This window comes from Callospermophilus lateralis, chromosome 15 (genome assembly GCF_048772815.1).
Source record: "Callospermophilus lateralis isolate mCalLat2 chromosome 15, mCalLat2.hap1, whole genome shotgun sequence".
Taxonomy (NCBI): Eukaryota; Metazoa; Chordata; class Mammalia; order Rodentia; family Sciuridae; genus Callospermophilus; species Callospermophilus lateralis.
The window spans coordinates 80,458,419-80,473,131 of NC_135319.1; the positions used below are offsets into that span (position 1 = coordinate 80,458,419).

The 14,713-nt window shown below is 44.9% G+C and overlaps 1 protein-coding gene across 2 annotated transcripts in view; it reads right to left on the reverse strand.

Moving 5' to 3' along the window:
• Positions 1–887: 887 nt before the first annotated feature.
• The window catches only part of Gfra1 (GDNF family receptor alpha 1), a 188,688-nt gene continuing 174,862 nt past the window's right edge, over positions 888–14,713 (reverse strand). For both annotated transcript variants that reach the window (XM_076834590.1, XM_076834591.1), the window contains 2 exons: positions 2,217–2,270; positions 888–1,053 (listed from right to left, as the gene is read on the reverse strand). In XM_076834590.1, the coding sequence (XP_076690705.1) occupies positions 898–1,053; positions 2,217–2,270 (210 nt within the window). In that variant the 3' untranslated portion in view covers positions 888–897. The remainder of the gene's footprint in view (positions 1,054–2,216; positions 2,271–14,713) is intronic.

A 14,713-nucleotide genomic window follows, 5' to 3' on the forward strand; every position in this document is an offset into this window, starting at 1 on the left:
CACGTATTTTGTATTAAACCATCAGTAAAAAAATGAAGACAATATCATTACTCTCAAAATATAGAAAGCCCATAGTTGAAATCATTGAGTAGTAAAATTTTTTTTTCTACATATAACCTCATAAATGTAAAGAGTATTAGAGTGACCATCAGCTATATTGACTCTTGTTAGTTTAAGGGCTTCTCACTCAGGTAAGGCTTAGGAGAGTGTCAATCAATGACCAAGGAACCGTGAAATTTCACATTCACTCCCCGCCCCTCATCTTGACTAAAAGACAGATACTACATTTGGATGTAATCGGTGTTTTGTTTCATAGGAGAGCATAGAACTGATTATGCACATAAACATCAGTGTGGAAAATGCCAGTACATACAGAAAGGTGAACATCGGTACAAGCTTGTTTCCACAAAGCCCAATCTGGATGATGACCTTCACTTTGTGACAGAAAAAAAAAAAAAAAAAAAGCTTGTCATCCATGTTAGGTTGCCATTTGTCATTAGAAATCAAAGCCATTACATGAGATGTGAGAGAATCCTTAGAAAGACCAACTTCCTCTCTAGCTAGCAAATGCCAGAGTGAAAACTTTTAAAACCACCACCACCATCATCATCAAAACATGGCCCCAGTTGGCTTTACAGCCAAATTTACAAACTGTCCCCTTTAAGTACAGCATGCCCCAAAGCCTTTGAGTGTGGGATGCAGGACTGCATCAGACTGTCCAGAGAAGCCCCTAAGGATCACAAAAAGCTTTCTTTAAAAAAAGAAAAAAAAAAAGTTCCAGTTGGATGAACCTGTTTCTCAACTGAGCTCCTAAAACTGGATTTTCAGATATACAAGAGGACAGGAAACAGATAACTTTTTTGTCTTTTTACATGTCCGTATGGTTTTTAAATGCAGCTACAATGTTCCTGCCAAAGATAAAGATAATAGGGTGGACAGAGCAGTTACCACCGGAACCAGCAGTGGGCTCAGACCGCAGCGTGGAGGTGCCGCCATTGATTTTGTGGTTATGTGGCTGGAAGGACCAGCCAGACCGTCCTTTTCGTAATCCCGCTGTAAGAGAGAATGTTTTCATCGTCATCCATGGTACATATTCATTTCATCACAGATAAACCACACTCTTGCTCTTCCCTGCTCCCTGCTCCTCCTGGTTGACCCATTCACCAAAGCTGACCCAAGATTTTACCGCTGAGATTTCATTTTGCTGACCTGTTCGTTTCATGAGAAGGAATCATGAACTTGAGTGAGACCCAGATACTTTTGACAAGCTCTAGCAGATGCTATTGCTTCCTCCTTCACACTGAATCCTTAGGTCCATTCTAGGGGAAAACAACTGAGCTTGGGCATCTCTGCCACCTCCCCACCTCTTCCACAGGTGACCTAGAAGCTGTGGGACGTGGAATGCTTCCTCCAGGCAGTTCTGGTGAGGAGGGATGCTGGCTTCCCTCCCACCACAGAATGAGGGCAGGAAGGAGCCATCTTGGATAGCTTCCTAGTCAAGGCCCAGTTCCCACAGAGATGGGCCACAACCAGCTTGGGGGCAGACAGAGCAGGCAGGGGCTTTCCCCTCCACCGGCCAGTCCCACTCTGGGTTTTACAGTGGAACAGTCAGAGAGGGCAAGGAGCTTGTCCAACTCCTTGTCACCCAGTCCACACCCCAGGCTTCAGGACTCATCAACACATTTGTCCTTTCCCAAGATGGACTCCTCCATCCCATAGCCACACTGCTACATCCATCACACCACATCCCACGGCGGACAAGAATTAGGATCAGCACACTACAATTATCCCTCTCCTCACCAGTGAACTGGGGAGAGTAATGGGACCTGCACTCTCTACCTCTGTGTCCCTGTGAAGGTCAGAGGAACTGCAGGTAGAGGCCATCCAGGAGACACCAAGAGCCCAATGCATCTTCTCCGTGCTGGATGACTTTATATCACTGTGCTCTCAGAGAGTCTCATAGCATCGGAACAGTGGTTTCAGTGCTGGGGATGGATCTTAGATGAAGATCCTGGGTCCTACACTTTGTTCTAACTTTGTGCACTGAATCCAAAATCTGCACCTTGCTCAGAAGGCAGATGGACATAGAGGGTGGCTTCATTTTTTTCCTGGACCTGAAACCTTATTGCCTCAGAGCCTCATGTATCATCTTGTGCCCTGGAGCCCAAAGGCTATGTCTATAAATGCAGGAAGACCCCAAAAGAAACGTGACTTACATCAGAAAGACAGAGATGTGTACTTCCCGAAACATTGGATTTCAGCTTCTGTGCCTGGAGAAAGACAAGGAGAGGTGGGAGAAATCTCAAACATAATAAGGAAGAGTAATTACTGATTATCCATTAATCAATGATCCAGGGCAGCACTGCCCAATAAATACATGAGTCACAACTGTGAGACACATCCATAATTTACAATATGCTAGTAGCCACCTAATAAAGAGATAACAGGTGAAGTTAATTTTAATAATATATTTTATTTAACCCACTATATCACCATTTCAACATGTAATCAATATAAAAAATTAATGAGATGCTTTACATTCTTTTTTTCCCCACACTTGAGTTTTCAAAATCTGGTGGTGTCTGACATGGCACGTCTCGGCTCAGACCTGCCTCATTTGAAAAGCTCAATTGCTACTTGTCACTAGTACATCTGGGGACAGTCCAGGCAGGACTGAGCTTCTAAAAGAAAAACCAGGAAGTAGCCAGTTATTTGTATTTCTGAATGTTCATTCTGGGGAGTGCCTCCTTCTACTTGAGAATGTTGCCAATAGAAATCCCCACTTACGAGTAAACACACAGGATCTCCCAAAAGCCAGTTTGTTTGTTTGCTTGTTTGTTCATTATTCCAGTCAACAAACACTACCAGGCTCCTACCATTTTCCAGACTTCTAAAGTTCACAGGGTGGTAAACAGAAAGCACTAGTAAGAACACCTCCCCCTGGTTATGGGTCAGGCATCGGACAGATGGCCACCTTTGAGGAACCAAGCAGGGCAGTGCAGATCCTGATCCACCAATTTTAAAACTGCTTTCTGGGCAGTTGCCAGGGGGCTTAGCTGCAAGGACTTTAAGCTCCCTGTTTTCCCTCAACTGGACCAACTCCACTGGGCTTTTGCCTAAGAATTCAGTGGGAGGAACAGTTTCATCATTCAAACAATCAGAGTGAACACACTTATGAGAACCACTGACCCAATACAGCTCTCTCTATTTACAAAATAAAACAATGAGAGCCCGAGAAGTTAAGTGACTTTTCGAAGGTCAGGCAGCAATTTGCTTGTAAAGTCAGGATGCATCCAATCTCGTCAGCTCTTGTATGAACAAACATTCTCTCTCCTGCATTAACAGTGTTTCCCCCAGTCTCTACCCTTCCCCAGATCCACACAAAGAACTTCTCCCCTGATGCGCCATCTTCATCCACAGCAATTGCAGCCCTTTGGCTCCAAAAGACAGAAAGCTCATTTGTTGGTAAGATAAGACCCCATAAAGCATCCCACCTGAATCAAGGCGCACCTGAGTGACTGGCTGAGTGTGGGTCTCGCTGCCTGCATGCTGCAAGACTTCTACAACTCGCTGAAGACATGCTAGGCTGAAAGTACAGCAGGTTGGCCCAACGAGTAATTTACTGACCATAATGCTCCTTGGAAAGCATCATAATCTTTACCTATATTTGCATATGCCAGCTGTGAATGTGAAATAGGAACCTTTAAACAGGCTTCGGGAATAAGACACTGTGAAGCATCCCTGGGCTGTTCAAAGGTCACTAAATGTTATGTATAAGGAGATCAGAGGGGAAATTGAAAGAGGAATTGAACCTCACTCAAAAGCCTACTTTTAATCTATATTAATAGCAAATCTGGTCCATTGCATTGTTACCAACAGAGAATAATGTGTAGAACTTAAGTTATTTCCATCCAAGATTGGAACTGTGCCCAGACACCAAAATGACCCTAAAACATCCCATTCTGCCTTTTCTTTTCTAGGCCATAATCTACAAAAGACAAAAACCCTTGCCAAGAGCCTCTGCATAACTAATGCATTCACTAAACTGCGCCGAGAAGCCAGCCTGCGCAGTGGTCACAGCTAAGCTGCTTTTTAGTGTCCTGGGCCACAGTGGTCTCTGACAGCACCAGGACTGGGCAGGTGTCCTCCATTCCATAGGATTAGCTCTTGTGGGCAGTACATTGCTCATGGTGACACTCCCCAGCTGTATTTCTCTGTCACTTCAGGAATCTGAGGTGGCCCTAGTGGAATATCGCCGTGATGGAATGACTGTGAAGGGCTTCCAGCAGGGGCCAGAAAACGCCTCCATCTTCCCAGACATCACTAAGTGGCTTGGCCTGTGCAGGTAGATCTCGGGCCTCATCAGTCACCGGAGGCTTCTTACTGTGCGCCAGGGCCACATGCCCAGGTCTACACTGCCAGCTTTCTCCTCCCTCCAGGAATGGCTGTGTGAAGTGTTCAATCACAGGAACATGAGCTTAGACAGGCTCAAAGTGTGTGAAGTCTCTGGGCTCCTGTTGCCCCCGAGCAGCCGTCCTACTGACTTCTAAGGGTCAGCATCTGGCTGCGTCTCCCTGCAGCGCCACTGGCCTGACTAAAACTGCAGGCATGAGGCCCCAACTCCTCTGTCCTGGAGGACCACCCTGACTCGCGTAACTGCACGAACTGCTGAGTTCCAGGTAGACTGCACCAGGCCCTTACCTACTGCTTCTGAGAGCAGGCCCCAGCACGCAGAGCTCTAACCACTAAGCATCCACAAACTGTGAACAGGCTTCCTGCAAAGAGGTCCCAGTTCTCTGGGAAACCACCATGACTGCAGAGGCAGGGTAGGGCACAGCAGAGATGTCCTGAGGTCCACCTAAACCCAGAGGGGCCACCATAAGGTCTGTGCATCTAATAGGTGAAGGGCAAAAGTTACCAGCTATTGGAATGGCAGATGGCACATAAGTGACAAGATCAAAGGTTGCACAAAGGTGTGAGGTCTTTTTAAATGCCTCACCAAATGAGATGCAGACTAGACAGGATCTGCTGCCTAGACTGGGGGGCAAGAACTACAGAGAGAAAGTTGTGCAGTGCCCGTAACAGCATGTGAGCTGCAGGCAGAGAGGCAGAGCCCGGCTTTCAGAGCTGTGTGCATCTGGCTGGTCAGTGCTTAGGCATCTTGTTCACTCTGTGAACACCCAGCAATAGCTGGGAGTCAGAAACTTTCAACTGCAGATCCAGAATCTACTTAAGAAAATCAGAGACTTAAAGCCCACTTTAGAAGCTCAAGAAACCTGTTATTTCTACATTTTAAAGGCATTTATTGAGTATTTGTGAAAACATCACCAAATAATCACTGTCTTGCTAGTCAGATCTGATAAATGCAAGCAGATGAAATTATAGGATGTCCTCTTTCTTCAACTCTTGCAAAGAGTACATATATAGTTTAAATGTTGTCCCATTTACTGACACTTGGGATAGTCCCAGGAAAATTAAAAGGAAAAAAGAAATCTCAGACTTTGTAAGAAGTAAGGTAAGTTAGAAACTGAAAGAATACATTTTTATCCCTGTGTTATAAACTGGTAATACCAAAGATATAATAATGTAAGTCCTGCACAGAGCATGAGGTTTTTTTCTGTGAGCCCTGCAACCCTGCTAATTCTAGGATAGTCAGGAACTCAACTCACAGCTTAGCTAATCTGTACCTATCTGGATACTGAACCTTAAAGTTTATGGTCTTAAAATAGGATATGTGTTGGGCTGGGGATATAGCTCAGTTAGTAGAGTGCTTGCCTTGCATGCACAAGGCCCTGGGTTCAATCCCCAGCACCACCACAAAAAAAAAAAAAAAAAAAAAAAAAAAAAAAAAAAAAAAGATATGTCTTGCAAAAACAAAAACAAAAAAAAAAAAAAAGAAAAAGAAAGAAAGAGGAGAGAGAACGTATTTCCGACAGTCCACCTGAACCAACATTACAGTATGAAGAGTGTTTCCTAGCAGCTGATTCCTAGTGATGTGGTTTGGGGAAGCCGCCTGACTCTGCATTGTGGAAACATCACCACCAAGACCTAGTACCTTGAGGTTTGTATCTTTAGAATGGAAAAAATGCAAACGTGAATACAGTAACCTTCACCACATTCTACAAAAAGAAGGAAACTGTTCTTTAGGCTCTTCAGAAGGCTTGTCCCCTCCGGTATCTACTGCTTTCCTGTTATAAAATTGTCACTGGCAGTAATCCGCAAGTCCAGGCACGTTGCATAATAGAATTTCCAGAGCACTGTAATTGCGAGGCCAGACCTCGCCAGTCCCTGGCACCAGAGGGTTAATAAATGCATTAGATGCTGTTAACCTCTGTTACCTGGAGTCAGAGCGGGGCCTCTCCTGCTTTTACCCAGTGATTAGCATTTGGAAAGCCAGTCTTGGTGCCAATGGCATTCTGTGCAGAACACACAGGCACACCCATAATTTATAGCTCAGAGTCAGGTACCCACATGGTTCTGCCCATAGTAGGTTCTGCAGAGCCTTGGGGACAGGTCAGACTTGTGAGCAGCATGCTTGCTCTGTTTATGGAACTGGAGACTTAAAAGCATACCCGCTCGAAGCCTGGCCTTTGCTGCCCCAGGACTCCATTTCTGTAGAGAAGCCAGTGTTTAATCTGGGGTTTTTAGGCAGCTGTCAGCCAGCAGGGCATGGAACATTTCTCTCTCTCCCCTCCATGCAGAAGAAAAGCCTTTTTTTTTTTTTTTTTGCTCTACCTCCAGAAAATAAAACCAGAGGAAGCTGCCCAATCCAATAGCAACAGACTGTCCAGGCTTAGCCAAATAGTCATAATTAATGATGCTCTGGTTCTTTTCTCCCTTGCTTTACTGATTAGAGAGATTTGCTATATTAGGAACCTGTTTGCTTAATGACAGAATACAAGCAATAAACAGAGAAATACACAGACTGTAAAATGCAATCAACTTTGCTCTCCAGAACTCACTAAGTACCTCGCCGCATCTATCACACTTGTCAATATGGGTTGATTAGCATACGAGTCTCTTCTACAGCATAAATTGGACCCTTGCTAGGGAAAACCAATGCATGAGTTCTTTCTGAAATAGTCTGGAAGCAAAGTCCAGAACTCAAAGCCATCTCTCAATTTAAATGTGCATATCTTATGTTCCCTTGTAAAACCAAATGTAGGAAGAAGAAAGGTGTACTCCTAATCCCAAATGATAACTGAGCAGAGCAGCTTGCTTCAGAGTTTGCATTTTTCACATTGTATTTGAATAGACACCTCTGATTATAGACTTGTATGGGTAGTAGTTATCATATAACAAGTCTATTGTGTACTTGATACATATTTGCTCAAATTAATTTCTGCACCTAAAAAGAAACTTCAGGGAGAAAAAAAACAAGGCTGGCTGCGAGTGGATCCAAGCTAAGTCATGGTGGGCTGCAGAGTGTTCTGGACCCTTTTACTTTTTGCAGCTTTTTTGGATTTGGGTATTGACTTCTGGGAGAGCTGAAGAGGTTTTATTGCTGGTCTGGTCACAAGCAGTTGGCCAGCCTTTCTAAAATCCCTGCCGCTGTCTATTTTGAAACTCACCTTCCTGGTGATTTGCTTTTCCTACAAACTCGGTAACAACCCCTGCAGTCCCTGGTCTGAATAATGTGCAGTAAAGTCAGCTGCGTAAAACAAGTGGACACATAAATAAGGCCGGCTCAGGGCCCCTGGGCCTGGGTGTTTGTCTTGCGGAGCCTGTGCTCAGCAGGGAAGGATCCATTTCCTTCAAGCAGAATTCTGCCAGGAGGAAACAAGGGGCAAAGCCAAGATGAGCCGGAAGTGTCCTTCCAAGAAGGGACTGGCAATAATCCTCAAGTGGCATTTCTACCACGTAATTGGGGACTGGCAGGTGTCCTCTATATCCCTCCCAAAACACTTTGTCTCTGCGTCGCCTGAACCTCAGCCAAAGGCTTTCATTACGTTAAGCTCTAAGAAGGCCTTGTAAAGATTCTTCACTCAGCGCGGGCTCAGGAAGGCCCAGGGCTGCCAAGTTGAGTCAGTTTGGGCAAGTTGTGCCAGGTCCTCAGAACTGGTAGGGGAGGCTGCAGAGGGGGCAGCGGTGCTTCTCCCACCTGGAAAAAGTCTGGCTCAGACTGTGGCCGGGCTGAGTTTGGACAAGGCTTCCAAGCACATGTGGACAGCGAACTGAAATGAAGCCAGCTGGAGAGGTGGGGCTGGTAACCTCGAAGGTGACATGGGAACATGCTCTAGAGCCTAGCAGGTTGTGGGTTCCTGGCACCCACAGGGTATTCAGAGTCTAACTGGGCCACTTAGTAGAACTGACTGGCAGCCTACAGCAGAACCCTTGCTCGACCATGCCCAGGACTGGATCTGTAGCTGGTCAATTGAGAGATTAAGAGAAAAGGCAAAATCATTTAAAAATGACACATTTGTGTGAAACCACTTTAAAATCTAAATGTCATTCATTTAGTAATTTTTGGATACATGACCAAGGCCACCCTTTTTTTAAGAGCCTGCTGACTGGAGTTTCCTTGCCTTATGTTTTCTACAAGCAATACCTCTGAATCATGGTCGGCAAATCCCAGTTTGGGTTTCTTAAAACAGGAGTGGCATTTGTTTTTGACACCCACAGAAGAATCTCAGTGCAATCTTTCTACATTTTTAGAGTCTTTCTCAGTCTTTTACAGTTTTTTTTTTTAGAAACTTGCTTTTTCCAATGTATTCAGCTCAGTTTTCATTGAAACAATTATGCTTTTCTGTACACCACTGTACAGAAAATATAAAATACTAAATATAATCAGTACAAAAAGATGCGGCTTGGTAAGTTTGTGTGTCAACTGGAGACAGCAAAGGGCACAGGTGGGCAGAAAAAGGGACAGCCATGAGCTTGGAGCATTTGCTGGGCCTTGTGCATTGTCTGTAGAATGGACAGGCTGGTTTCCATGGTGAGCTGGTAAGTAAAGGTGGGTTAAGAGAGCTTCTACTATAATTTAGAATTTGCACCTGGTACTGACTTGATTGATAAGGTATGGTTAAAAAAAAAAAAAAAAACTAAAAAACTTCAAAACCCACAAGTTTAGAGAGGTTCTAGACTTGGCTTTTCAATTAATAGCTATGATAGTACTAATCCCTGTCCTAGTGTCTAAATCATAGCAGGGTGATTGTGAGAATCAAGTGTGACACTTTAGAAGGATGTCCTTCTAAGTTGCTGGTGACAATGTCTTAGCTGCTCTGTGTTCTCTGGTCAGTCTTGGACTGGGACAGGAGGGGTAAACTGTAAACCCTCAGGCTAATTTGGCTGTGCACATTATATTGAAGAGAAGTGGCTCATGATCCTCTGTGATTCCTTTGATTTAAAAATGGATGCACTGAGAGACACCATCCAGTAAGATATATCAACAGTGCTCCATTAGCTAAGCCGTCCCTCGGGCTCCGTCAGTCTCCAGTGCTCCACGATGCTGAAGGCCTGCACTTGTAACTTTACACTAATGGCAGAGGGAAAGGCGCGTTCGCAGCCTGTCATGGAGCTCCCCAGGGCACTCTGGCCTGGCGTCCTGTTTCTTTTCCTATCTTCACAGGATCATCTTACATCTCTTTTGCTTTTCCCCACACTGGGGCAAACAGAGGTTACAAAATACATCACACTGCTGTGTGTTTTTGTTCATGGTTAACTTGCTTGATTAGTAAGATACTCAGACAAGAAGCAATTATGAGCTGTAGTTTAGAAAATTATGCCCAATTAACAATAAGATGATGCCAAACAATGTGTGAAAGACGTTTTAGTGGCAGGGGGTGGGGGAGGTGTGGATTTGCGGCGCAAACATTTAGTGACAATGGTGTACAGGCAAGGAAGAGGGACTGCCCTAAAAGGAAATGTTAGTTTTCTCAAATGTGCAGTTGGAAATGCAAATGTGCAAGAGCAACAGAAGAGATTCATTGTGGTCCCTGATGAGAAGCGCATGAAGCCTGTCTCATCAGACCCACAGCCTCTCACCATCAGATAATATTTATTAAGCCTCTCATTCTCCCATGCATTTATGTGCAGCTGAGTGCGGCCCTGTAATGGCTCTGTGACTTATGGCGGTGACTATGGTTTGATAAAAAACTCCATTGCTTGGAGATAAAACAGGCCAGGGGCTTTGGTTCAGCCTCTGGGTTAGAAGATGGTGCACTCCTATCACTGCAAAAATCAAGGTAATCATATATATATATATAAATTTTTAAAAATGTGTTTTTAGCAGAAAAAAATAGGAAAACTAAGTAGGCAACTAGTGATGTCTGACATTGCAATTACTAGTAGCCTCCACTGAGGAAGATCCCAAATGCATTTTAAAAAATATTCCCTCTTGAAAAGAATATTCCTTTTTGTACAGATTGGAAACAGAAGTTCAGAGAGGCTGGGACTTGCCCAAATTTCCAGAGCTTGGAGTGGTTGTGCTGAGATTTGAACCCAGTGTCTTTGACTCCAAAATCCATGCCTTCTGGCTCTGATAGACCTCTACCTGTTATCTCCCACACTCCTTCCATCAACCCTTAAAAATAGCTCTCACTATCCTGCTGACAGCTAAGGATGGTTCTGAGAGGTGCAGTAATAAGCCTGGGGTCACACAGCTAGCAGAACAGATCTAGAAGTGATGCAGAGGCTACAGGGGTACAAAGCACAGGGGCTCCTCCTAAGCCTCACTGCAGATACCAGGTGCAACTCCTGCAAATGCAGCCACTATCAGAAGCCAGAGGTCAGGCTAGACAGGGTGGTTTCTGCTCCCAGGAGAGCCTAGGAGGTGAGTATTTTCATCCCACCTGAGGTCCCTGAAGTTGAGGGGCAGGCAGGGAATGGTCACTTTAGGAAAAACTGCCATATATCAGCCCAATGCCTGCCATCACTATTTCTTCTCTAAACATCCTCATCCATGATGTAGTCCCTCTAGGGCCTGAAACATGAGAGGCAAAGAGGAGGAAATCTCTAGGTTTTTACACTGTAAGAGAACCAGGGCCATTTTCTTCCACATATATGAATCCTATGGCTTGCTCAGGAGCAGAGCCTATTATTCAGGGAGGCACGGTTGGTTAGAAGTCCTAAAGATAAAAGGTCAGTAGGGAATACAAGAAATTGGATTTATTTATAGTAGGTGATCTAAGTGTGCTCAGAGGTATTCTCCTAGGTTACCCAGAGTGAGAGAGCATATTTATAGCCAAGATGGTGCAGACATCCTCTTCCTTTTTATTAAGCATGTTTATTACCCAGCAATTGGGTTAAGCAATTGTCCAACTGCTGAATTACTGTCCTTCTGATGGGCTGCCCTCACTGCCCTCTGGACCACAGGTGCAAGTGGCCTAATGGCTCTTTCCAGAATGCACCCAGGGCGGCCTAGTCTTCTCATCCTCAGCCTTAAGTTGTTCCAATTTTTTAAAGAAATGATGCTAAGGGGAAGACATCATGTAAATGGGTGATCATACACACCTGGCTCAGCCCAAGGCCCACTTCTCCAAGGGAGCACACCGGTAGGAAGCCCAGGTTCATTTCCCAGATGAGTCTTAGAGCCAGTGCCACCTAGCACAGGCTCCTCCTACCTCAGAGACAGCAAAGACCACCCATGAGGGCAAAACAGCGACCGAGAATACTGGGCTGGAGGATTTTATTTTAAATATTATATTCCTCCTAGGTAATGTATTGTTCATCATTTCCACAAGACAGATGGCAATTCTGAGATCAAAGAAATTAAAGGACCTTCCTTCTTAGGCTGCAGGAAGAGCTCAAAGTTGTTGAAGCAAGAAACCTGGCCCTTTCATCTGCTAAGATAAGCCCTACGTGTGTAACAACCTCTTTTTCTAGAAGTTCTCTGGATTAGATAAAGGGGAGTGAAGGGAAGGGAGGGAGAGGGGAACAGGAAAGACAGGAGAACGAATCAGACATAACTTTCCTATCCTTGTACATGAAAACACAACCAGGGTAACTCCGTATCATGTACAACCACAAGAATGGGATCCTAATTAGAATAAGTTATACTCCATGCATGTACAATATGTCAAAGTACACTCTACTGCCATGTCTAGCTAAAAAGAACAACAACAACCACAAAAAAACTACCTTTTTTTTTCTTAAAAAAGTGCCTTTGAGAACGAACCACCTCCCTACTGGCCTACTGTATGCATGATCCCTCATAAGCACCTGCACACTCAGTGCTGAATTTTCTTGAGCTACACTGGCTTAAAGTGTGTGAGAAGGGAGCCTCACCTCCACTCTCCATGGGGCCACAGAGCCAGGAAGCGCAGCCCTCCTTCCCTGTTATAACAGAGTGGTGATGGGCTACGAACCCAGGTCCCCCAACTGCACCCCAGACAGGAAAGAGACCTGTCACTTGGGATTTCCTTGACTGGTGTCATTTCTGGGAAACAGAAACAGGGCTCTGAGCCAGAGCTGGTCTACCCAAGAACCACAATGCACTCAAGGGTCTTCTGGGCTCCGATTCCCCATGGTGTGCTTGGCCTAGGGCCAGCATTTTTATGTAGTTATTGGACAACATACCCCTAGCAAATTCCAGAAATATAATAACACAAATGACGCTTCCAATGACAATATGAGATAGTGCCTTCTCTCCAATACTATATGCTAGCATTTTTATTACTTGTAATGATAGCATATGATTAAACTATAATGTAGGGCTCCCCTTTTTGTCACTTGCTTCACAGAATGGAGAAGTATGAGTTATTTGGAGGCGTTAATAAGAGACTCTATTAGACTTGGAGCAGGGGTTGAGGCAGTGTGATCAAGGGGCTGTCTGTAAAAAGAAAACCCTTGTCAAAAGAGAACCAATTTACTGCCTGCTCAGCTGAGGCTCTTCTGGCCTGGCTGGGCATCACCCTGCGCTTAGCAAATAGTTTTATTCTATCTATAGGATATTAGGGATGAAAGCATAAAAAAGGAAAATTGTAACTCAGAGACACTGCACTGTGTGTGTTTCGGAGGGCATCTGGCTACACCGTGGTTGAGAAAAATAGATCCTGTGACCTGCCTTTTGAAAAGGTGACATCTGGGTTCATTAAAGGTGTGCAATAGATTTTGATAAAAGCTATTTTTCTAAGTCATTAAATTGGTTTTTAGGAACTTTACATTCTCCTCCATTTGAACAATTATTAAACTATAAAATAGAACTGCACAATCGCTAAAACCGTAATCTGAAATTTTACTGCCAGCTATAAAATGCTGTATTATTAACTATACCGAAGATGCTCAAGCCCATTACAACTTTTTAAACGAATTATAAAAACCCTTTACTGCTGATAAAATAATCTTAAATTACAGTATTATGTATTCTAACAATATGTTGAACCGAAGTTTGAGACAATGCAAACATGCCAATCACAAAGAAATCATTACTTGAATGGAGTTTGCAGAAGCCCACCATCTGATAACAGCTGCTTCTCGGAGGCAGCCCAGCACCTGATGTCTGCAGACTGGCTGGGACAGCTTGTCTCCCACAGCAGGTGCCTTTCCCATGTCCCTCCGACCACAGAACTGAGAGTCACAGCCTCCAGGGCTTGAAGGCTGCGCACTTAGTAGGATCCCAGGGATTAAGGAAAGGATAATGACAGAGGCAAATTTTTCCCTATGCCTCCGGTGAGATTTTAAAAATGTCACCTGTTCAGTTTCTGAGCACCAACTACTTATACCTGACACCGTGATGCAGGTGATTCGCATTCGTACCTACCAGGAAGCCTGGTCCTCAAGAGTACAGTCCCGTTTTTAGGTATCAGTTACAGCCTGCACATTTCTGCTTCCAATTGGGTTTAAATTCACAATTGGAAATACATTTTGGCATGCTGGACTGATGGAGTAATACACAATTCTGAGCTCTGAATTCAAGCACTCTCCTGGCTGAAGGACTTTGAAAATGCTCTATAAGCAGTTATTTCAAAAAATGTTTTTACGACAGCCTCTGTCCTCCCAGGGCTGGTGTGGGTGGATTTTGGGATGCAGTTTCCCTCTGAGCTCATTTGCTGGCACCTGGAACTAGGAAGATTAAGTCCAAGGAGGCCACCAGCAGCCTCCACGCTGGGAAAAGCTGGGCCCACCGCTCAGGCCCCAGCGCCACTTGGCAGCCTGGTCCGGGGCTCTGCCGTGAGGCTGCCAGGGGAGCCTAGAAGCAGCCTGGGTTGGGGGTGACGCAGCTTAGCAGCACTCTGCTGCCAGAAGAGCCCCCACAGCTCATTTCTCTCAGAGCAGGGAAACAAACTCACTCTAATAGGAGAACATCATGTAAGGGAAGCGCCAGGGGCAGCCAAGACTGGGAATTTTTTTTTTTTTTCCAATGAGTCAAAAACAATAGTGGGTACTAGAAAATGCACCGTATTATATAGAAATGGTAGAAACCTTGTAAAGACTCTGAAGCAAATAGCAGCAATAATACGCAGCCCAAGCTATTCTCCTACCCAAAAGGCTTGGGGACAGCACCACATTGCCACAGTCACAAACTGTGGAGTCACAACCCCCAGCCCCCCACCCCAAGGCTCCCCTCTCCTCCAGTCCATGGTGAGGAACCCCACTGTAGTTCAGCATGAACACTCCACTCAGGTGGCAAAAGTCCCCTTTGAGATGTCCCCAGCACAGGATTGTCCAGTGTGCTAGACGGGTAAAAAGTTGCTCAGGAGAAAGTGAAGTGAGATGTCCCAGAAGGCTAGGGCTCCTGCAGGTCCCTGAACTGAGTGACGAGAAACAGCTCAAG